Raw genomic sequence first — 22,514 nt, 5'->3', positions numbered from 1 at the left:
GCCATTACTGTACCCAAGGTTGTGGTTATTTGCACTTGAGGTATCAAAGGAAAGAAGAATGAATTTGGTGATTTAGTCCTGTCCTGAAGCATCAGTTATCTTTTTAGTTCCCAGGTTTTCTGCCAACACCTATAGTACTGCCCCCTCAATTCAATCTGGAAATAAATAAACAAACAAACAAACTCCCAAGACCATTTCTTCCAAAGCACCACCATACGGAAACTCTCCTGAAGTTTGGAAGAAGTATAGAGGGTAAGATTTGTTTAAGAATCTCTCTCCAGCTAAATAAGGAACAGTTCATTTGTCGATTATTTAAAAGCATAGTTTCTTCTAAGCAGGAAAGTCAAGATTTGGGTCCTCCAGATGCCCACCAACAGAATCAAAATCAAATGTGAGCAGGAGCACAGCTTAGAAGAATCACCATTATTCACTGAACTCAATATAGATCTTTCTTTTTATATTCAACTAACCATATTGATTACTGTCTTTGTAATTTTAGTCCTGCCTGTTCTGAGTGGCCAACTCTGGGCACTCTGGACCTCTGTTGGTGGTACTAATCAGTGACCTTGCCCATAACTAGCCACCAGCTACATTACAGTCTTGACTTCCCCACCCCCTAGTCTCCCCACTCCCCAACCCCCACCCCTGCCACAAGGCCTTTCCTTTCTCTTTCTCCTCATCTTCTCTAATCCCTTTCCTTCTTCTTCACCCCATCTCCTTTACAACTCCTCCATGATTTTCTTAGGGCTGGGCTTCAACATCGTCGGTGGGACAGATCAGCAGTATGTCTCCAATGACAGTGGCATCTTCGTCAGCCGCATCAAAGAAAACGGGGCTGCGGCCCTGGATGGGAGGCTCCAGGAGGGTGATAAGATCCTCTCGGTGAGAACTGGCTTCTGCCTCCTTCACTGTCCCTGTTCCCTACACCCTAGTTCCTGCCCCCAACCCCTTCCTTGGGAAGATTCCTGCCTGCCCTTTTGGATCTGGAAATACAGTAAGTCTCCCACATACTAATGAGTTCTGTTTGGAGAGCACGTTCGTAGGATGGATTTGTTCATAAGTCCAACAAAGTTAGCCTAGGTAGCCAACTGAGACAATTGGCTATGTAGTACTGTACTATAATAGGTTTACAATATTTTTCACACAAATAATACATAAAAAACAACACAAAAAATAAAGAAAGCATTTTTAACCTTACAGTACAGTACCTTGAAAAGTACAGTACTGCAGTACAACAGCTGACATATGGGGCCAGCATCAAGTGAACAGACAAGAGTTTCTGACTGGAGGAGGGAGAGGAGGTGGGAGATGGTAGAGCTGAAGGATCATCAGCAATAGGAGACATAGGGCAAGCTGCAATTTCACTCACACCTTACGTGATTGCACACGTGAACACAAGTTCACGTTTTTGAAAGTTCACAACTTGAAGGCTCCTACTGTATCCAGATTGCAGAGCTTGATAAGAGGGCCTTGATCAGTCATCTTTTCCATCCCTACCATAGAGCATGGAGGATATTACCTCACTTGACAGATAAGGCAGATTAAGTCCAGAATGTGAAGGTCCTTACCTAAATTCAGAAAACATGAGACAGGGAGGGTGAGGGATTGATGTGTGGGAAAGGGACTTAAAACCCACATGTTTTGTTATTCTTTTATTACACTTTATCACTTCCCTTTTGTTGATTAAGCCACTAAAGTGTGTCTTCCTTTACTCCAAAAGAAACAAAAGTGGAAGGTAGCAATTAAGTGTCCTTTTAGACTCAGAGGCCTTTTTTACCCATTATTAAAATGAAAATTTGAAATGGAATCTGATTTGGATACCTGTCCACCATGCTCCCATTTCATTCTGCTAATGTCTCTCATAAGGCACTTACTACATTGTAACCATTAATTTTATTATTTTCTGGAAGTTCCTCAAGGGCAGGAACTAGATCTTTTTTAACCTTTTACATTCTAGCACAATGCTTAATGTATAATTAAGAAATGAAGAAGTTAAGAAATTTAGGCACACCCAGAAAGGTTGGCTAATCTAAAATATAAATAATAGTATCGTGGATGCTAATGCCCCACTTTAATCCTTCTCACTGATTGTTTTGCCTCTTTACAGTCTATTAAGCTTCTTCTAGACCCTGTTTATTAATCTGTGTGATAAAGACAGTGATAATCTACCTAAGTTTAGATGCAGGTTATTTCTTATTGGTCCCAGGAGAAAGACATTCTGAAAACATGAAATCAACTTGAGTGATATATGTTAAGGAAAACTTGAGAATGGGTTGTTAAGATTAAAGTATAGCATGTAGTTAGAAACTATGCAGTTTAATATTTTGAAACATAATTGCATCCTCTCCAGAACACAGGGAACTAGGCTCCATGGTGAAGAGGACTTGAAAAGTATAGGGGTTAAGAAGAGAGCTGTATTATTCAAAAAGCTTTGGTTAAAGGTGTAAATTATTGAAAAATGAGAATGGTTAGGAGGTTTTGGAGATTCTATGCCAAGCAGTGTGCTGAGAACTTTAAACTTATTTAATATTGTAGCAACCCTATGAGGTGATACAATTATTATGCCTATTTTGCAGCTAAGGAAGCTGAGTCTTGGTGAGGTCAAACAGCTTGCCCAAGGTCGTTCAACTAGTATACGGCAGAGGAGTTGGTCTTTGAATTTGGAACCTGTACTCTTAACTATGTACTATATTGCCTCCTAAAAGATCAGCTAGGGTTCATTATCCTAAACAGAAAGTTACATCGTTATTTAATAAAAGAGTTTATGTATGGTTTTATATAAAAACTGAAGTTAGTCTTTTCTTTTAAGGGTAGAATTAGGGAACAAAAGAACATAAACGTCAATGTGAGAATTTATTACACATAAGCCAAGACAAGGAGCCTTTCTTATGTGAGCCATCGCCTCAGAGAGAAAATAAATTCTTGGAAGGCCACTCAGGTTTTTTTAAAAAGATATACTAGAAGATAAATGTCAATGAAGAGAAAAGTAGATATCTAAAAAACTCAGCTCATTTGTCTTTAAAATTGATAGCAAAGAGGACTTGACTTTATCCAATTAACAAAAATTAAAGAATTATTACAAAGATCTCTACAAGATATAAAATGCTGCACACACACACAGGTGAGTCCAAAGTTACCCGCACTCCAGTTATATTAAAACATCTGTAAATTCTACAGCCAGAGTGCGGATAATTTTTGACTCACTCTCGTATATAAGACATTCATTCAATGTTATGTTCTAGCCAATTAAGGAAGAGGTATGTGAAAGAATAAAGGAAGAAATGCCAGGCAAAGAAACGGCAAAAATATAAGACAGATATGGGGAGAACGAAAAACGACAGAGAAAAAGGGTGGAGCTTATGCAAGAGGAAAAGGCCAGCATATTCTCTATGCTCTCTAAGGCTATATTCTCTGACTTCAGTTTCCCTGCTCAGAGTTTGCTCCAAAATTCAAATTCTAGATCCCATTTCTTAAGAAATATTGCCTCACCATCCTATTTCTTCTGTATCTGTAAGTGAACTTGCTGGGCGTTAATCATTAAACGGTTCCATCTATTCTTGAGCTCACTTTATCTCTTTGATGTACTTAAGTACTCATTTATAATTGGGTTTGGAGTCTCTGTAAAATGATGGTAAATTATTTATTAGCCTATATTCCCATTTATTCTTGATCACTATTTTCCTCACATGGTTATTTTTGCATATTGTAAAATTTGCTCCAACTCTTTCAAGTGTTGCTAGATAATCAGACTAAGAATATGTCTTTTCCTTAGTACATATGCATTCTGGGTAACTAATAGAAGTATCATTAAGTGATCTAGATTTCATGTGAGTTATATTGACTATTAGTTTAATCTTTCCATTTCTCCCTAAATAGTGCCTATGTTTTATCTTTTTCTTTTTTTTAATACTTTTTTTTAAAAATTTATGTATTTTATTGGCTGCATTGGATCTTTTTTACTGTGCGCGGGCTTTCTTTTAGTTGCAATGAGCAGGGCCGACTCTTTGTCGTGGTGCACAGGCTTCTCATTGCCGTGGCTTCTCTTGCTGCAGAGCATGGGTTCTAGGCACGTGGGCTTCAGTAGTTGCAGCACATGGGCTCAATAGTTGTGGCTCACGGGCTCTAAAGTGCAGTCTCAATAGTTGTGGTGCACAGGCTTAGTTGCTCCGCGGCATGTGGGATCTTCCTGGAGCAGGGATTGAACCCGTGTCCCCTGCCTTGGCAGGTGGATTCTCAACCACTGTGCCACCTAGGAACCCCCCCATGTTTTATCTTAATTTCAGGTTCTAAAATTAAACAATTGCATGACTTATCATGCAGTTTCTCCTTTCTCATCAAAAGTATAATTTAATTTTTTGTGATCACTGTGGAGGAATGTAATTGATTTTTAAGGCCCTGTTGCATCTGACATCCATGAAACAAAAACAGATATCACCCATAGAGGAAATGACCTGAGATGAGGGTTGGAGAGCCATCACCCAAAGTTCATTTTTGTGTGTGTGTGATGGTGGGAACGGTTTAATATTTATATAGGTTATCAGAGAACCTGAGGAACTTTTATTTTTGTAAAAAAAAATATGTAAATCATACTGTTTAGGTTTCTCATTTCCCCTATGTGTCTACCTAAATGATGGGAGGTAGATAGTCCAGAATAGTCAATTCTCAGTGAACTCTACATGTTTAATGAAACTTCTAACTTCAGGGTGAGGTACCTTATTATTATAGGACACAGATTAATGTTCCATTTTGACCAAACCTGTTATGTAAGAGAATGGCACGGATTGGGCCATTAGTCAGCTGCATTTCATATTCTCTTCAAACACAGTTCATAATTTGGGGAATAAAAGAGTTGAGTAGTCATCAACATTTGTTAATATTGTATTTGATGGCCTGCAGAGCACTGTGCCAGGTGCCATAGAAAATGAAACATACAGAATCCTTTAGACAAAGTACCTTTAAGGAAGAGTTGTTGTCTTCCCACTTCTGTCCACAGCATGTAGGCCTGTAGCTGGCACAGAGTAAGCATCTAGTAAGTTAGTTGCTCTGTGAATGAATTATAACTAAGTTTTTTGGTTTGGCTTGATTAATTAGAACTAGATAACCTATTTTTTTAATCTTCCTTCAACTTTAATGAAAAAAGAGGACCCTTCCCCCCAAATTATAAATCATTTCAAGATTTGGGGAAAAAAGTGAAAATATCCAGCGTATAGTCTGAGGTCAGTGCTTATTAAATTGAGCCCATTCTTTCTCTATATCTTATACCTCTGTATTTATTTTATCCAATAGTTATTGCTTCAGTAACTCTTACATTATCCTAAGACAATGTTAGATTATCCTGAGGCTATCCAAAATTATTAATCATCCAAGAAAATTTATTCTAACTCAGTTTACTCCTCTCCTAAGGCAAGAAACAGGAAACTCGTTTTTAAAGACTGATAACAATCGTAGTTAGAGTGAAAAATTGTATGACTCCCCACCGGCTATTCTGACCCTCTGAAGAGTCAGCAAAATTTTCTAGCATGTTGCAACTCTGTCATATTGCAAGTTTAACACAGTTTACAGTACCATGAGTTACCGAAACTGGAGTAGCAAGTTTAGCAGTTTTCTCAGATTTCTCATTTGAATAGGTCTGATTGTACAAGGTCCAAGGACCATCTGGCCATCACCTGGCCAGAGTCTCAGGAAGCTCCCCAAACCCACTGAGATAAAAATCTGCATTGTAACAAGATCATTGGGTGAGCCCATGAATAAAGTTTGAGAAGCACTGATGTACGCAAATGTTTTTCCAACATTTTGAATTATGACTTGTAATAGGAAATACACGCGCGCACACACATAATTGAAACCAAGTTTAACAAAATACCTATCTCGTCTATAGATGATGCATTCTGATACGTTGTGTTTTCTTCTCATTTCACTTATTTAAAATCAAATACTGGTCTTGACCCACTGGATTGACTTCCCTATCTTTTGTAATGGGTCAACAGACCTGTATTTGAAAAATCACTACTCCAGTAAATGGAAAATCACTGATGGAATCTGTGGATTCATAGACTATGGATGGATTAAGTAGGGTAAGTAGGCCGGGTGTGGAGAAAACTTTCAGGCAGTTTAGGTTAAAGCTAACTCAAACTTCAGAATCACCAGATTGCTAGGATGAGGCCCAACAATTTGTACTTTCAACAAGTTCCCAAGTTAATGCTGCTGGTCCTGGGACCATACTTTGAGACCCTCTGATCTGTATTAGTAAGAACGGTGATAAAGAGTGGATTCCACATATATGTAGGGGTAACAATCTATATAACTCGGAGTTTAGAAATATGAGCTGAAAGCTGTAGAAACACTTAGAGGAGGTAAATATTGGAAAGCAAATTTGGCTTTGGAGTAGAGAGATATATTGTCAATTGACAAAGAATCATCATTTGTTTTATGAAGCTGGTTTACTTGCAGCATACTTGGGCAAAGGATGAGAAATGATTCTTTAAAAAAGAAATTCTCTTTGCATTTTTAAAAGGCCTCTTTTTTTTTTTTAATTTTTAAGCCATTAGAGTAGCTGACCTCTTATATTAGAATACCTTTAGAATTAAGTAGGAGGGTTGAAAGCATAATTGGCCTGTGCTCTTCTTTTTTCTGATGTCACCCAATGTTTTTCTTCCCTGCTGGCAAAAGGAAACTCACAGGAGGAGCAGGATTACACGCTGAGTCATTGGCAGCTAGAGCTGCTATTAGAGTCCAGGCCCTTCAGCTTTGTGTAATATCAATAACTGTCACCCAGGCTTTGTGTAGTTATGGCTTTTGCAGAATATACTCTGCAGCCAAACCTCAGGAAATTGTGTGGCACTTATTATACTCAAATGTTGTTCAGATCTCTATTTAGGTGCTATAGGGGTTATACTGATGAGCTGAGATCCAGCCTCTTAAGTTATTTACAGTCAAATGTAAGAATGTAAAGTGTTATACACAGGAGTTCAGTTTGAGCTTTAAGATAGTTACATTGTATGGAGATTCAGGAAGGAAATCATTCTCACCTAGTGCAGTTATCTCAAAAGGCCTCCTCAATGAAGTGGCACTTAACTAAAATGCTTTTTTAATGTGAATGCTACTTCAATATATAAAAATGAATAAAAATATTAACATACAAACACTGTTTTCATACAACTCTAAAATTTTTTAAACATATAGTATAACATTAGATAATAATGAAACTGCAAATCCAATAAAAATTCAATTTACAACATTAATGTGATGGATAGCGATAGACTGCTGAAACAAACTTCTTGCTTACAGTGTAGATTTCTAAAGTTTAGTGTTATTCAGTGAAGGTTTGGGGGCTGGGCTGCTTGAGTTTGAATCCTAGCTTTGCTACTTCCATTCTGTATGCCCATGGACAGGTTGCTTTTATTGTTTTATTACTCATACAATGGGGGTTCCTAACTTATAGGACTATTGTGAAGATTAAATAAGTTAGTACATGTAAAATGCAAATGGATAGACAGCTCCAGACATGATAATAAATATACAGTGATTCCTGGCAATTAAAACTGACTGCTATAGTGAAGATTATTTTGAGCTCAGTATTCCTGTCATTGGATGTCACATAGTGACTCAGTTCTCCCACTTGGATTCATGTCCTTATGAAACTTGGCTGTGATATGGAGCTGTGACATCTTTGACATTCGTTGACAAGACTGCATCACTAACTTATTTGTCTGCCTCTTGAGAGAAAATACGTATTCCTTTACAATGAGAAATAGTTACCCTATGGGTGAATTTAGTTAAGTGAGCATTCCCACTACCATCAGCAGTCTTGTACCTATGCTCTCTACCAGGAATTAACTAGACAACTGAATCTGAGAATTCATTGTGATGGTTCTTGAAATTCTGAAGTTCTTTCCCTTTGACATATCTGCCCCCCAAAAAACCAAGACATAATCAGGAGGTGGCTTTGGTAGCATGAAATCACAGTTCATCAACTAGAAAACCCTAAATTCATTTCCATGCTATAGGTAGCATCAATGATCCTATTTAAGATCAATCTTGGGAGATAAATAGAATTTTTTAAAAGGGAAAGGTATTCAGATGATGGGTATAGCTTGAGCACAGGTATGAAGGTAAGAATATGTTTTTTGTCCCAGGTTCAGTGAGTTGTGTAAGTTAGCTAAAGCATAGGATGTATGAAAGAGAGTAATGAAAGATTAAACTGGAAAGGTAGGTTTCCAGTCCTCCATTTCCTGAAGGACTTTGCATACCACAATGAGAAATCAGGCATGCACCCTTTCCTCCCCTGCTCCCAGTTTCATTTTTGTTTTTGAGCAATAAAGTGGTATTAACAGAATTGTACTTTAGGAAGATTGATCTGGAGACATAATGTTTGAATAGATTAGAATGAGGGAGGACCTAGACGAAAGTTAAATCAGAGAGGAGGTAATCCCAGTAGTTCAACTAAGAGTATTCATAATCTAAAGAGAGAGGTAATAGAAAGAAAATAAGGTATGAGTAATGTCATTATGTTGGACTACTGGAGTTGGCAACATATTACATGTAAAGATTGACGGAGTGGAGAGGGTTTTAAAATATTACCAAAATTTTAGCCTGAAGGCATGATAGTGTCAATAAAACAGAAATCAGAATAGTTTGGTTTGGTGGGAAATAATAAAGAGGCTTTGGATATGTTGAGTTGGGGTCTAACAGAATATGCCCCATGTAGCAGAGTAGGCATCCAGCAGGAAATTGGCAAATCCAGAAGTAGAAGTAGGGATGAAAATGTGGGAGTTGTCAACAGATTTTAGTTGAAATTGTGAAAAGTCACCATGGGAGAGAAGATGAGAGGACAAAGGACTACGGATACTGAGGAATCTTTACTTACCTTAAGAAGGAAGGAAGGGATACAGAATAGTTCAAGGACTAAGAGACCTGTGTTCAAAAGCTAAGACAGGAGAGCACTGCAGAAGGGAGAGGTGGTCTGAAGACTGAAAAGGGGCTATAGGATTTGGTGATTAGAAGTTACTGCTGACCTGCAGGGACAGCATGTTCTTCCCTGCCACCCCACCCACCCGCCCCCTACCTCATATGTTGAAAACACAAGGAAATAAACAGGGAAGAGATGCTGAGGGAGTGGAGACAGTGCATGAAATGGTTCTTTCAAAAAGATTGGCAATGAAAGAGAGGAGAAAGAAGGTGGGAAGGTGATGTGTTTTTTTTTTTTTTTAACATGAGGGTAATTTTAGTTGAGAAGGAGCAGACAGTGATAATAAAGGAATCAAGAGGGTAAGTTGAGTGTTAGGAGTTCTGTTAGGAGGCTGGAAGGAATATGATCAAGAGCCTGGTAAGTGGGTTAGCCTAGATAAAGGAAATAGATGTAATTCAGAAGTAAGGGGAAAGCAGCACTAAGGATACCAAGAGACTTTGAGGGAAAGGAAAGAAAATGGAGAGTGTTTGTCAGAAGTTCTCAACATTCTCAAGAAAGATAAGGCAGAGGAATTGGCTGAGAAGAGAGATGTGATTGGAGTTGGAGTTTGAAGGTAGGAAAAGTCTTGGAACGGTTACCACTGCATATTTATTAGGAAGCTCACCAGATGAGAAGGGTTGTAAGGATACAGCAGGAGCCAGCTAGCGTGGGTCTGTGGTAGAAAATGTGAGTGTGTATCTTTCTCTAGGAATATGTCATCCATCGAAGACAAGGAAAGTTAATGCAGTGTGTTGCCCAGGACTGGAAAGAAAGCAGAAGATCATGGGGATAAGGGATTCTAATAGTTTCCCAAGTTCCTTTTTTGAAATGATAGGACCACCTAGCTGCGTAAAAGGCTTTGATGAGGATAAAGAGGGAATTCACAGAGGTATAGGAAGTACGAAGAAAATAGAAATTGTTTTTTCAAGAGTTTGAGGTACTGGAGCTGAAGCATGCCTAATGTTGAAGTTGAAGGCTTATGCCAATTGGTGACTAGAATGGAGTAGAGCTGGAATGCTTCAGTTTGGAAAGGTAGACAGTTTATAAGGCCAGTGTGTTGATAGATTAATTCAGTAACGATATTGGCAGGAAATAGAGTGGAGGGACAATTATGAACCTCTTGGAGAAGGAAAACGGTGCCAAGGAAGATGAGAAGGTAGAACAAGTCAATGACTGGATCTTCAGCTGAGGAAAGAGTAGTTGGTGAGTCAAGGTAGAGGAATAATAGTGCAGAAGGAGCAGTAAAAGGCAAGGGCACTTTAGACTCCCTTCTGGGATATAAAACCCCTAGTGCTAGCGTCTACACTTACTATAACTTTGGGTAAATTTCCTAGCCTTGCTGAGCTTCAGTTTTCTCATCTGTGCAAACAAGATAAAACTAGTGTCTAGCTAATAGGATTGTTATGAGTACTCAATGAGATAATGTATGTAAAGCATATAGTACAGAACCTACCGAATATGTTAGATGTTCTCACTGCTGCTGCTGATACTGACATGTATAAAAGATATGTAGATTTTGCATAAAGTGGGCTATGCTGTGTCACTGAGTACAGCATACAATAGATACCGCTTGTGGCAGTGTCACTCCTGACACTGAGAAGTGTTAATACCAGAGTCCTTCACAATCTCTCACCTTCACGGAAATATTTTTAGAAGTTTGTGTCATCCCAGAAATATGGTTTTTAGTAAATTTGAGGAGGATAGGAGTATCCATGGAATCAAGGGAAATTGTTCAAAATAGAACAAGAGCAATAGAAGGGGCTAGTAGATTTGTACCATATCAAACTGAATTGTGGGAGAGCTTCCTAGAGTTGTATTTCTAGAGCTGAAGCTGGCCATGCCAGGGATTAGATATAAAGGATAGAGTGGTACCCTGGGAGACCATGTTAGCTGTAGGGAAGCAGGCTGATGCTCATGGAAGACTTACAAATATAGTAACAGAATCCTAAGTGTTGGGCTTCCTAGGTGGCACAGTGGTTAAGAATCCACCTGCCAGTGCAGGGGACACGGGTTCAATCCCTGCCCCGGGAAGATCCCACATGCCATGGAGCAACTAAGCCTGTGCGCTCCAGCTACTGAGCCTGCGCTTTAGAGCCTGTGAGGCACAAGTATTGAGCCCATGTGCCGCAACTACTGAAGCCCACCTGCCTAGAGCCCATGTTGCGCAACAAGAGAAGCCACGGCAGTGAGGAGGCCATGCACCACAACGAAGAGTAGGCCCTGCTTGCCACAACTAAAAGAGAACCTTTGCACAGCAAAAAAAAAGAAAGAAAGAGAAACCTAAGTGTCAAAAGAAGGCGGAGTAGGAGCTCAGAGAAAGGAGAGATTCCTTTTGTTGTTGTTATTGTTGTTTTAAACTTAGGTCCTCTCCAGATGGCCCGTGTAACCTCAGTTCTAGGAAAACATAGCCTTGAAGATGAAAAAACATTGCTCTGAGTTCTAGGTAACTTTACTCCTTCTAGCCCTTGGAATTTGCTCTGTAAGGGTTTGTTTTTTAAATCTTTGGTCACTTGAAAGTAAATCTTTGACTTCGGAGAGTTCACATTCTAAGTCTCTTACTACTTTTCCTCGATGTTGTTGACAGGTAAATGGCCAAGACCTAAAGAACCTGCTGCACCAGGATGCTGTAGACCTCTTTCGTAATGCAGGCTATGCTGTGTCCCTGAGAGTGCAGCACAGGGTAGGTGTCATTTGCTGCCCCCAGGCTTTTGTAATGGTGTGAATAAATCATGTGGGTTAATCTTCAGTAACGTGTTTGGTTTTGTCCTTTCACTCTCATTCTTTTGAAGAGCTTGTCTGGCACAGGCAGGGGTCCTCTGAGACTTGTGCTTATCATTAAAGGGAATTCATAACAGTATGTTTGCATCCCAGGTCCTAGCTTCAAGGTAGTGTGCCCTAAAGATAAAGCTTGCCAACCAAATTAAAATAAATGGGGAAAAATACAACCAGAATCAATTTTATTTCTTAGTAGGGAAGGAAACATATGTCTTCCCTTGAATGTTCTTATTTATGACACTGTAAGTGCAAAGATGGTGGGTTTTTTGATACCCACTCCCTATCACCACCGTGAACCCTTTTCTTATCAATTGTGGATCCTCTTGACCAAAGCTCTACTGCTCAAAGGGGAGCTCCAGGAAAAAGGAAATGGAATTCAGAATTCAGTCAAGTTAGCACCTATCCTACATCCACTCCTTAGTGCCTAGTGTTTTATAATGTGGATGATGAGAAGTGAAGCCTGAGTGGACATAATTCCTCTCATAGCATGAAGGACTTTGGAATGCACTTACAACATAGGTTCACTGTACCTCTGAAGTTACTCCCTCTTAAATTGATATTGTCTTTGCCTCACTCAGCTCCTGAGTGAGACTTCAAAGGCTGAAGAGTTCAACAGGAGATGGTAAACAAAAGTGGAGAGGGCAGAGCATGAAAGATATCTGAGAAAACAGCCCAGTTGATAGGAGACATATTGGTTTTCAGCTGCTTCTGCCTTGGCTCTTCTTTGTTTCTAAAGCATGAGAGAATGTATGTAATAGATAAGGGCAAGCAAATATAGGCATAGACTTTTTTTTTTTTGGAATATAATTGCTTTACACTCTTGTACCAGTTTTTGAGGTACACCAAGGTCAATCATCTGTATTTATACACATATCCCCGTATCCACTCCCTCCCTCGACTCCCCCCCACCCTCCCCGTCCCAGTCCTCCAAGGCATCATCCATCATCGAGCTGAACTCCCTTTCTTATACTGCAACTTCCCACTGGCTATCTATTTTACAGTTGGTAGTATATATATGTCTATGCTACTCTCTCACTTCGTCCCAGCTTCCCCTTCACCCCTGCCCCACCAAACCTCGAGATCTCCAGTCCATTCTCTGCATCTGCGTCCTTATTCTTGTCTTGTCACTGAGTTCATAAGTACCATTTTTAGATTCCATATCTATGAGTTAGCATACAATATTTGTCTTTCTCTTTCTGACTTACTTCACTCTGTATGACAGACACTAGGTCTGTCCACCTCATTACATTATAGCTCAATCTCATTCCTTTTTATAGCTGAGTAATATTCCATTTTATATATATGCCACATCTTCTTTATCCATTCATTTGTTGATGGGCATTTAGGTTGCTTCCAGGTCCTGGCTATTGTAAATAGTGCTGCAATAAACATTATGGTACAAGTTTCTTTTGGGATTATGGTTTTCTCTGGGTATATGCCCAATAGTGGGATTACTGGATCATATGGTAGTTCTATTTGTAGTTTTTTAAGGAACCTCCAAACTGTTTTCCATAGTGGCTGTACCTACTTACTTTCCCACCAACAGTGCAGGAGAGTTCCCTTTTCTCCACACCCTCTCCAACATTTGTTGTTTCCAGATTTTGTGATGGTGGCCATTCTGATCGGTGTGAGGTGATACCTCATTGTGACTTTGACTTGCATTTCTCTGATAATTAGTGATGTTGAACATCTTTTCATGTGTATGTTGGCCATCTGTATGTCTTTTTTGGAGAAATGTCTATTTAGGTCTTCCGCCTATTTGTGGATTGGGTTATTTGCTTTTTTGGTATGAAGCTGCATGAGCTGTTTATATATTTTGGAGGTTAATCCTTTGTCTGTTGTTTTGTTGGCAACTATTTTTTCCCATTCTGAGGGTTGCCTTCTTGTCTTGTTTATGGTTTCTTTCACTGTGCAAAAGCTTTTAAGTTTCGTGAGGTCCCATTTGTTTATTCTTGATTTTATTTCCATGATTCTAGGAGGTGGGTCAAAAAGGGTGTTGCTTTGGATGTCATAGAGTGTTCTGCCTGTGTTTTCCTCTAGGAGTTTTATAGTGTCTGGCCTTAATTTAGGTCTTTAATCCATTTGGAGTTTATTTTTGTGTATGGTGTTAGGAAGTGTGCTAATTTCATTCTTTTACATGTAGCTGTCCAGTTTTCCCAGCACCACTTATTGAAGCGGCTGTCTTTTTTCCATTGTATATTCTTGCCTCCTTTGTCAAAGATAAGGTACCCATATGTGTTTGGGCTTACCTCTGAGTTCTCTATTCTATTCCATTGATCTTCCTTTCTATTTTTGTGCCAGTACCATACTGTCTTGATCACTATGGCCTTGTAGTATAGTTTGAAGTCAGGAAGCCTGATTCCACCAACTCCATTTTTGCCTCTCAAGATTGCTTTGACTATTCAGGGTCTTTTGCATTTCCATACAAATCGTAAGATTTCTTGCTCTAGTTCTGTGAAAAATGCCATTGGTAATTTGATCGGGATTGCATTGAATCTGTAAATTGCTTTGGGTAGTACAGTCATTTTCACTAAGTTGATTCTTCCAATCCAGGAACATGGTATGTCCCTGCATTTGTTTGTGTCGTCTTTGATTTCTTTCATCCGTGTCTTAAAGTTTTCTGCATACAGATCTTTTGCCTCCTTCAGCAGGTTTATTCCTAGATATTTTATTCTTTTTGTTGCAATGGTAAGTGGGAGAATTTCCTTAATTTCTCTTTCTGCTCTTCCATTGTTAGTGTATAGGAATGCAAGGGATTTCTGCGCATTAATTTTGTATCCTGCTACTTTACTAAACTCATCAATTAGTGCTAGCAGTTTTCTGGTAGAGTCTTTAGCATTTTCTGTGTATAATATCATGTCATCTGCAAAGAGTGACAATTTTACTTCTTTTCCAATTTGGATTCCTTTTATTTCGTTTTCTTCTCTGATTGCTGTGGTTAAAGCTTCCAAAACTATGTTGAATAATAATGGTGAGAGTGGACACCCTTGTCTTGTTCCTGTTCTTAGAGGGAATTCTTTCAGTTTTTCCCCATTTAGAATGATGCTGGCTTTTGGTTTGTCATATATGGCTTTTATTATGTTGAGGTAATTTCCTTCTATTCCCATTTTCTGGAGAGTTTTTATCATAAATGGATGTTGAATTTGTCAAAAGCTTTTCCCACATCTATTGAGATTATCATATGGTTTTGATCCTTCAATTTGTTGTTATGATGTATCATGTTGATTGATTTGCATATATTGAAGAATCCTTGCATCCCAGGGATAAACCCCACTTGATCGTGGTGTATGATTTTTTTAATGTGTTGTTGGATTCTGTCAGATAGTATTTTGTTGAGGTTTTTTGCATCTATATTCATCAGTGATATTGGCCTGTAATTTTCTTTTTTTGTGACATCTTTACCTGTTTTGGTATCAGCGTGATGGTGGCCTCGTAGAATGAGTTTGGGAGTGTTCCTCCTTCTGCTATATTTTGGAAGAGTTTGAGAAGGATAGGTGTTAGCTCTTCTCTAAATGTTTGATAGAATTCGCCTGTGTAGCCATCTGGCCCTGGGCTTTTGTTTGTTGGGAGATTTTTAATCACTGCCTCAATTTCCGTACTTGTGATTGGTCTGTTCATATTTTCTATTTCTTCCTGGTTCAGTCTTGGAAGATTGTATTTTTCTAAGAATTTATCCATTTCTTCCATGTTATCCAATTTATTGGCATATAGTTGCTAGTAGTAGTCTCTCATGATCTTTTGTATTTCTGAGGTGTACATTGTTACTTCTCCTTTGTCATTTCTAATTCTGATTTGCTTCTTCTCCCTCTTTTTTTTGATGCATCTGACTAATGGTTTATCAATTTTGTTAATCTTCTCAAAGAACCAGCTTTTAGTTTTATTGATTTTTGCTATTGCTTCCTTCCTTTCTTTTCATTTATTTCTTATCTGATCTTTATGATTTCTTTCCTCCGGCTCACTTTGGGGTTTCTTTGTTCTTCTTTCTCTAATTGTTTTAGGTGTAAGTTTAGGTTGTTTATTTGAGATTTTTCTTCTTTCTTGATATAGCACTGTATTGCTATAAACTTCCCTCTTAGAACTGATTTTGCTGTGTCCCATAGATTTTGGGTTGTTGTGTCTTCATTGTCATTTGTTTCTAGATATTTTTTGATTTCCTCTTTGATTTCTTTAAGGATTTCATGGTTGTTTAATAGTGAATTGTTTAGCCTCCATGTGATTGTATTTTTTGTAGGTTTTTTTCCTGTAATTGATATCTAGTTTCATGGCATTGTGGTCTGAGAAGATGCTTGATATGATTTCAATTTTCTTGAATTTGCCTTGGTTTGATTTGTGACCCAAGATGTGATCTATCCTGGAAAATGTTCCATGTACACTTGAGAAGAAAGTGTATTCTGTCGTTTTTGGATGGAATGTCCTATAAATATCAATTAAGTTGAGATGGTCTAATGTGTCATTTAAAGCGTGTGTGTCTTTATTTATTTTCTGTTTGGATGATCTGTCCATTGATGTAAGTGGGGTGTTCAAGTCTCCCACTATTATTGTGTTACTGTTGATTTCCCCTTTTATAGCTGTTAGCATTTGCCTTATGTATTGAGGTGCTCCTATGTTGGGGGCATAGATATTTACCATTGTGATATGTTCCTCTTGGATGCATCCCTTGATCATTATGTAGTGTCCTTCTTTGTCTCTTGTAATATTCTTTACTTTAAAGTCTAATGTGTCTTATATGAGTATTGCTACTCCAGCTTTCTTTTGACTTCCATTTGCATGGAATATCTTTTTCCATCCCTTTAGTATCAGTCTATATGTATCCTTTGGTCTGAAGTGGGTTTCTTGTAGGCGGCATATAGACGGGTCTTGTTTTTGTATCCATTCAGCCAGTCTGTGTCTTTTGGTTGGAGCATTTAATCCATTTACATTTAAGGTGATTATTGACATGTGTGTTCCGATTACCATTTTCTTAATTGTTTTGGGTTTGTATTTACAGGTGTTTTCCTTCTCTTGTGTTTCCTACTTAGAGAAGTTCCTTTAGCACTTGTTGTAAGGCTGGTTTGGTGGTGCTGAATTCTCTTAACTTTTGTTGTCTGTAAAGCTTTTGATTTCTCCCTCAAATCTGAATGAGATTCTTGCTGGGTAGAGTATTCTTGGCTGTAGGTTTTTCTCTTTCAGGACTTTCAGTATATCCTGTCATTCCCTTCTGGCCTGCAAAGATTCTGTAGAAAGGTCAGCTCTTATCCTTATGGGTTTTCCCTTAGATGTTATTTGTTGCTTTTCACTTGCTGCTTTTAATATTTTTTCTTTGTGTTTAATTGTCATTAGTTTGATTAATATGTGCCTTGGAGTAGTTCTCCTTGGGTTTATTCTGTATGGGACTCTCTGTGCTTCTCAGACTTGGTTAATTATTTCCTTTCCCATGTTGGGGAAGTTTTCCACTATAACCTCTTCAAATATTTTCTCAGACCCTTTCTTTTTTTCTTCTTCTTCTGGGATGCCTATAATTCGAATGTTGGTACGCTTAATGTTATCACTGAGGTCTCTGAGACTGTCTTCTATTCTTTTTATTCTTTTTTCTCTTTCCTGCTCTGTGGCGGTTATTTCCCCCATTCTATCTTCCAGCTCACTTATTTGTCCTTCTGCCTCAGTCATTCTGCTGGTTATACTATCAATAGCATTTTTAATTTCAGTTATTTTGTTATCCATTGCTGTTTGTTCTTTAGTTCTTCTGAGTTCTTATGAACTGTTTCTTGTACTTTCTCTATTTTGTTATCGAGATTTTGTATCATTTTTACTATCATTACTCTGAATTCTTTTTCAGGCATTTTTCCTATTTCCGCTTCATTTATTTGGTCTTGTGGGTTTTTTTCCCTGCTCCTTTGCCTGCATGGTGTTTCTTTGTTTCCTCATGGTAGTCCAAACTTCTGGGGTTGCTTGTCCCGGTGATAAAGGGGTTAACAGAAGACTGTCCAAGCCCCAGACTAATGTCCTAGTGTTGGGTTAAACAAATACTAAGTCTAGGAAACACATACATGTATAAGACACACAATTACTGAATCCATTAGGACATAAGGCTCTTGAGAGACCTGACAGAAGAACCCCAGTATGCTATCAGATATTCAAAGAGAAACCCACAACAGAAATTGAAAACCAAAACAGAACAAAACAGAAACAAAAGCAAAAACAAACAAACAAACAAATAACACCTTACACTTACAAACACAAATCCAGGGAGATATTGAAAGCTAGGATCAAATATAAAAAAGAGCTAGAGTACCACCAGACAGAATGGAGATTTTCAGAATGAAATTAGACAATTGTACTAAGAACTAAGATAAAGACAAAAAGCTAATATTAAATACCAAGGTGGTGTGTCATCTAGAGAATAGAGCAAGACATCTGAGCAGATCAATAGTGTTGCTTATAAGTATGTTAAGATAAACTAAAAATGGATGGAAGACAGGGGAACAGAAGATCGTAGTGTGCCTATAAATATGTAAATAAAAAGAAGGGAATAGAAATGTATAAAGGATAGAGATGAAAGGAAGGTAGGAGAGATACATAGTCCATACTACCAAAAACTTAGCTAGAAATAGAAGTATATTAAAAGGCTAAAAATAAAAATAGAATAAAAAAATATGTTATAAAACTTTTAGATCCCTTAGGACTATGATCGTAATTAATAAAAAAAAAAAAACAAAAAACTGGAACTGATCCCAGAATGGACCAGTTCAATAGAATTGATACTAATATTTCTGTTCCCTTAGAGTGTCAGCTGTAAGTGTCCTTCTACTCACCTTGGGTTTTTTGTATTATTCTGTGACCAGCAGAGCTTCCTTTATTGTTCGTCTGTAAGCGTTGGTGTGTGGGGAGGGAGAGGGTACAATAGTGGCTCCTTCCCCTGGGAGTGAGTGAGCAGTGGCGCTCTGTCATTTCAATTGGGCTTGGAGGTGCCTGTTGCAGAGGGGCGCCGGTGGCTCAGGTGTAAACAGAATGTCTCAGAGTTGGGCCTCTCTCCAGGCTTCTTTGTTCTTGGCAGCCTCCCTGCTGCCAGAGTTCCAAGGGGTTTTAAGCTAGCCCCGCCCAAGGGCCTGAGGGTCCCTGTTATCCCTGAGTGCCTTCGGTGGCCCACAGGGGTCCCTCCACTGTCTGCTGCAGGCGCCGAAAGAGAGAGAGAGGCTATGCCAATGGCTCCTCCCCGCACCCCGTGAGCCTGCAGCATCCAGCTGCCATCATGGCCGGGCAGCTCTCAGGGGCAGGCACTCCTCACCACGGACCTCTTCCATCCTGTCCTCTTGGTCCGTCACCTTACTGGCAACAATTTTTCTCACCCGGAACCAGCTCTCCAGTTCCCACACTCCCGCTCCCAGACCCACTGTTCAGCTGTGAATCGACGTCTCAGTCCGAGAACACTGAGCTGTGATGCAGACCCTCCATGTGTTTCTCACTCCCTCCCATCTGCCACAGCTCAGCCACTTCACCCTCTTTGAGCCGTCATGGGTGCCTCCCTACCGGTTATGGCGGTATCCTTGTGGTCCTTTCTGGTGTCCAAGGTTGTCAGCTGGTGTTCAGTTGGTTCTCTTAGGGATTTACTGCATTTTTTGGTGCGTTCCCAATGCACCTGCAGCCTTTTTGTGACAAGAAATAGCCTCTTTGTACTTTCCTGCAGCTAATAAACGATCTGCTTGTCTGCTCTGTTGATGAGCCAGGTTGAGGGGTCCTTCCATTACTTCCATAGACCCTGGGGTAAGCGGCGGCCTGAGGAAGGGGAACGACGGAGCCCAGGCACATGGATGGGAACAGCTGGAGAGCATGACGCAGCAGCGGCGACTGTGGCCCCACTCCCCGCCCCGGGAGCCAGCGGCGGGCACAGAGGGAGCAACAACCGTACCACTTCCTCCTCCGGCACCGCGCTGCGGGCCCGCCCCAGGCATAGACTTTAGATATGATTAGAGTTCTTTTTGAAGGCAGGTGAGAAATGATTTCCAAAGTTCATTTTTTAGGAAGCATCCGTGAATAACTCCAAACAAAACAGATTCTTCTGGTCAAGGAATTGGGCTAGCCCTAAAAACCACGTCTTTCTATTGAGCATGTTCTGTCAAGACATCTCATCAGGAAATGAATGAAAGATGTAGAGGTGGGATAGAGGATAGAAAAGGTAGTTTGTTCAGGCTTGTCTTTCAGATTGAGGGGTCATGGTTTCACGGATTGTAATGAGGAGATTAAATCTAACAAAAACAAGATGGCATCACTGTTGCTGCAAGTTAGCTGTTAAAAGTTAACGTTAATCTAATTTTAAAAGATACATGCACCCCAGTGTTCATAGCAGCACTATTTACAATAGCCAAAACATGGAAGCAACCTAACTGTCCCTTGACAGATGAATGGATAAAGAAGATGGGGGGGGGGGGGTGAAATGGAATATTACTCAACATAAAAAGAGAATGAAATATTGCCATTTTCAGCAACATGGATGGACGTGGAGATTATCATAATAAGTGAAGTAAGTCAGAGGAAGAAAGACAAATATGGTATGATATCACTTACATGTGGAATCTTAAAAAATGTTACAAACAAATTTATTTATGAAACAGACTCACAGACATAGAAAACAAACTTATGGTTACCAAAGAGGATCGTGGGGGCAGCAGGGAGAGATAAATTAGGGGTGTGGGATTAACATATACATACTACTATATATAAAATAGATAAACAAGAGCCTACTCTATAGCACAGGGAACTATATTCAGTATCTTGTAATAACTATTATGGAAAAGAATCTGAAAATGAATACATATATATATCTGAATTGCGTTGCTGTATACCTGAAACTAACACCATATCGTAAATTAAGTATACTTCAATTTTAAAGAATGGTTTTTAATGTTAAGAAAGGCTAGCTTTTACAAAGTTGGCTGAAATGAAGAAAGACCACCAGCCTCAAAAGGGAATGCTTAGACAATGGAAAATTATAACCATTAGGATATGATTTATTTTTACTTATTTACCTTTGAGTCTTTTACCTCTGTTCCATATATGTGTCACCTTTATCTTTGCCTAGTATTACAGAGTAGGGGATGAAGGTCAGGACCCCATTTTCAGAAGGAGGGGGTACCTTTTGGGAATTGGAAAGTATTTCTAAATAACGACATTGCACCTGTGTTAACATTGCTCAGATCTGCTCTTATTTTACTCTGATGACTGATAATCTTTCTCAGTAAACATTTCTAGAAAGATGGGCACCCCCTGTGCCCACCCAGTAATTTCCAGGCTCCCTGCAGGATCAATAGGTTTCATCTCATGTCTTCATTTTCCTGGTATGATACACATATAGCTTGCTGGAGACAGTGCAGAAGTAGAAAGAGGTTATCTGGCTTACCCTCAGGGGTTCCTTCAGGTCAGTAGCACAGCAAGGTTAAATGCCTCCGCATGAGACTTATTTTATTTCCAAAGAATTGCTGACATTGATGTATCAGCTCAGGACAAACAGAGAGGACTCCCTCCATTCAGTAGTGCTTGGGGTTTCCAGTTTTGGGTGGTATAGAGACTGTAAACCCAGGTAATGTGTCAGCTTGGACATTTCAGTTGTGGTAAACACACGTTGGTCACTAGAGTTAACATTTTTGTTTCCCTTCCAGTTACAGGTGCAGAATGGGCCTATGGGACATCAAGGTGAAGGGGAGCCAAGTGGTATTCCCATAACTATGGTGCTGGTGCCAGTGTTTGCCCTCACCGTGGTAGCAGCCTGGGCCTTTGTGAGATACCGGCAACGACTTTGAAAAGCTTGCTTGCTTCCAGTGCTCCCAAAGCAGAAGATACATTTCTCTCTTTCTCTAACACTCCTCCCCTACCATTCTCCCATAACTTTCCTTCTCTCTACAGTGCCAACCCAGGATTTAAAGAGACTCTACCCAACCAGAACCTTGCTGCTCGAAATCTCTAAGTGCTTGTATTCTAGTGGGAGAGTAAAGGCATTGTTTGAAGGAAAGCTGAAGGAAGGACTTGCTTACAACAAACGAAGAGTTATATATTTTACTAGGACTGCCAATAGAAGTTCAGCTACAACCCAAAGAGGGAAAGGTCCAGTCTTCCCATCACCATGCGCGATTCCTTTTTTCTTACCTGGCATGTGTCAAAGGCCAGCTATAATAAGAGGAAGAAAGGATTTTTCTCTTTAATGATCTTCCTTGGGAAGTTTTTGTGGCTTTTATTTAATTTCTAACTACCTACTTGGGCGCCTGCTTTGTATCAAACAAAGGTGCATGAAAAGAGCATTTCTACTTTTTTCAAAAAGCAAATACATAATATATATAGTCATATATGCTAGTATAATAGTGATGCCTTATGGAGAATTAAAGAGGTAGGAAGCAGCTCTGGTTTCTGGGTTTCTGATGTAAGGATTAAGGGATAATCTTAACTGAAGAATTCGACACATAGTGGGAGTGAGAGAGTGAGTCTTAACAGAGGATGCGCAATCTGCGTCATTTAAAAAAACTAAAGCAACTAATTAAAAATCTTAGAACAATATTTCTTCTCATAATAGCTGTGGTGAAGTTGAGGTAAAATGCCATAATCCAGCTTTGTGCAAGTCAGTCTGTGTAAAAAACTTGGGAGATGTAAGGATAAATGTTACTAATCTCTGGGCTACCCTAGTGACTGTTTTGGTACCTTATAGTCCTGTTAAAGGATCAGCTGGAATGACTGTGGTCAGAGCTGTAACTATCTACCAGGCTGTCTACCAGTCTTTCCTGTTTCTATTAACAGGCAAAATTTGAGAAAGGGACAGCTCCCAGCAGGA

General features: G+C 39.3%; 1 protein-coding gene across 2 annotated transcripts in view; it reads left to right on the top strand.

Annotated features, from left to right (window-relative positions):
- SYNJ2BP (synaptojanin 2 binding protein) overlaps positions 1-22,086 on the top strand; it is a 44,762-nt gene extending 22,676 nt beyond the window's left edge. The window contains exons 2-5 of one of the 2 annotated variants that reach the window (XM_057732131.1): positions 746-882; positions 11,532-11,627; positions 19,426-19,687; positions 21,355-21,490. In XM_057732131.1, the coding sequence (XP_057588114.1) occupies positions 746-882; positions 11,532-11,627; positions 19,426-19,659 (467 nt within the window). In that variant the 3' untranslated portion in view covers positions 19,660-19,687; positions 21,355-21,490. Of the gene's footprint in view, positions 1-745; positions 883-11,531; positions 11,628-19,425; positions 19,688-21,354 lie in introns of both variants that reach the window. The other variant, XM_057732132.1, reaches the window with a different exon arrangement.
- The last annotated feature ends 428 nt before the right edge of the window (positions 22,087-22,514 follow it).

The sequence above is a fragment of the Hippopotamus amphibius genome, chromosome 4 (assembly GCF_030028045.1).
Source record: "Hippopotamus amphibius kiboko isolate mHipAmp2 chromosome 4, mHipAmp2.hap2, whole genome shotgun sequence".
Lineage (NCBI taxonomy): Eukaryota > Metazoa > Chordata > Mammalia > Artiodactyla > Hippopotamidae > Hippopotamus > Hippopotamus amphibius.
The sequence above is the reverse complement of the archived record's forward strand: the minus strand, read 5'-3'. Positions and strand labels throughout refer to the sequence as shown.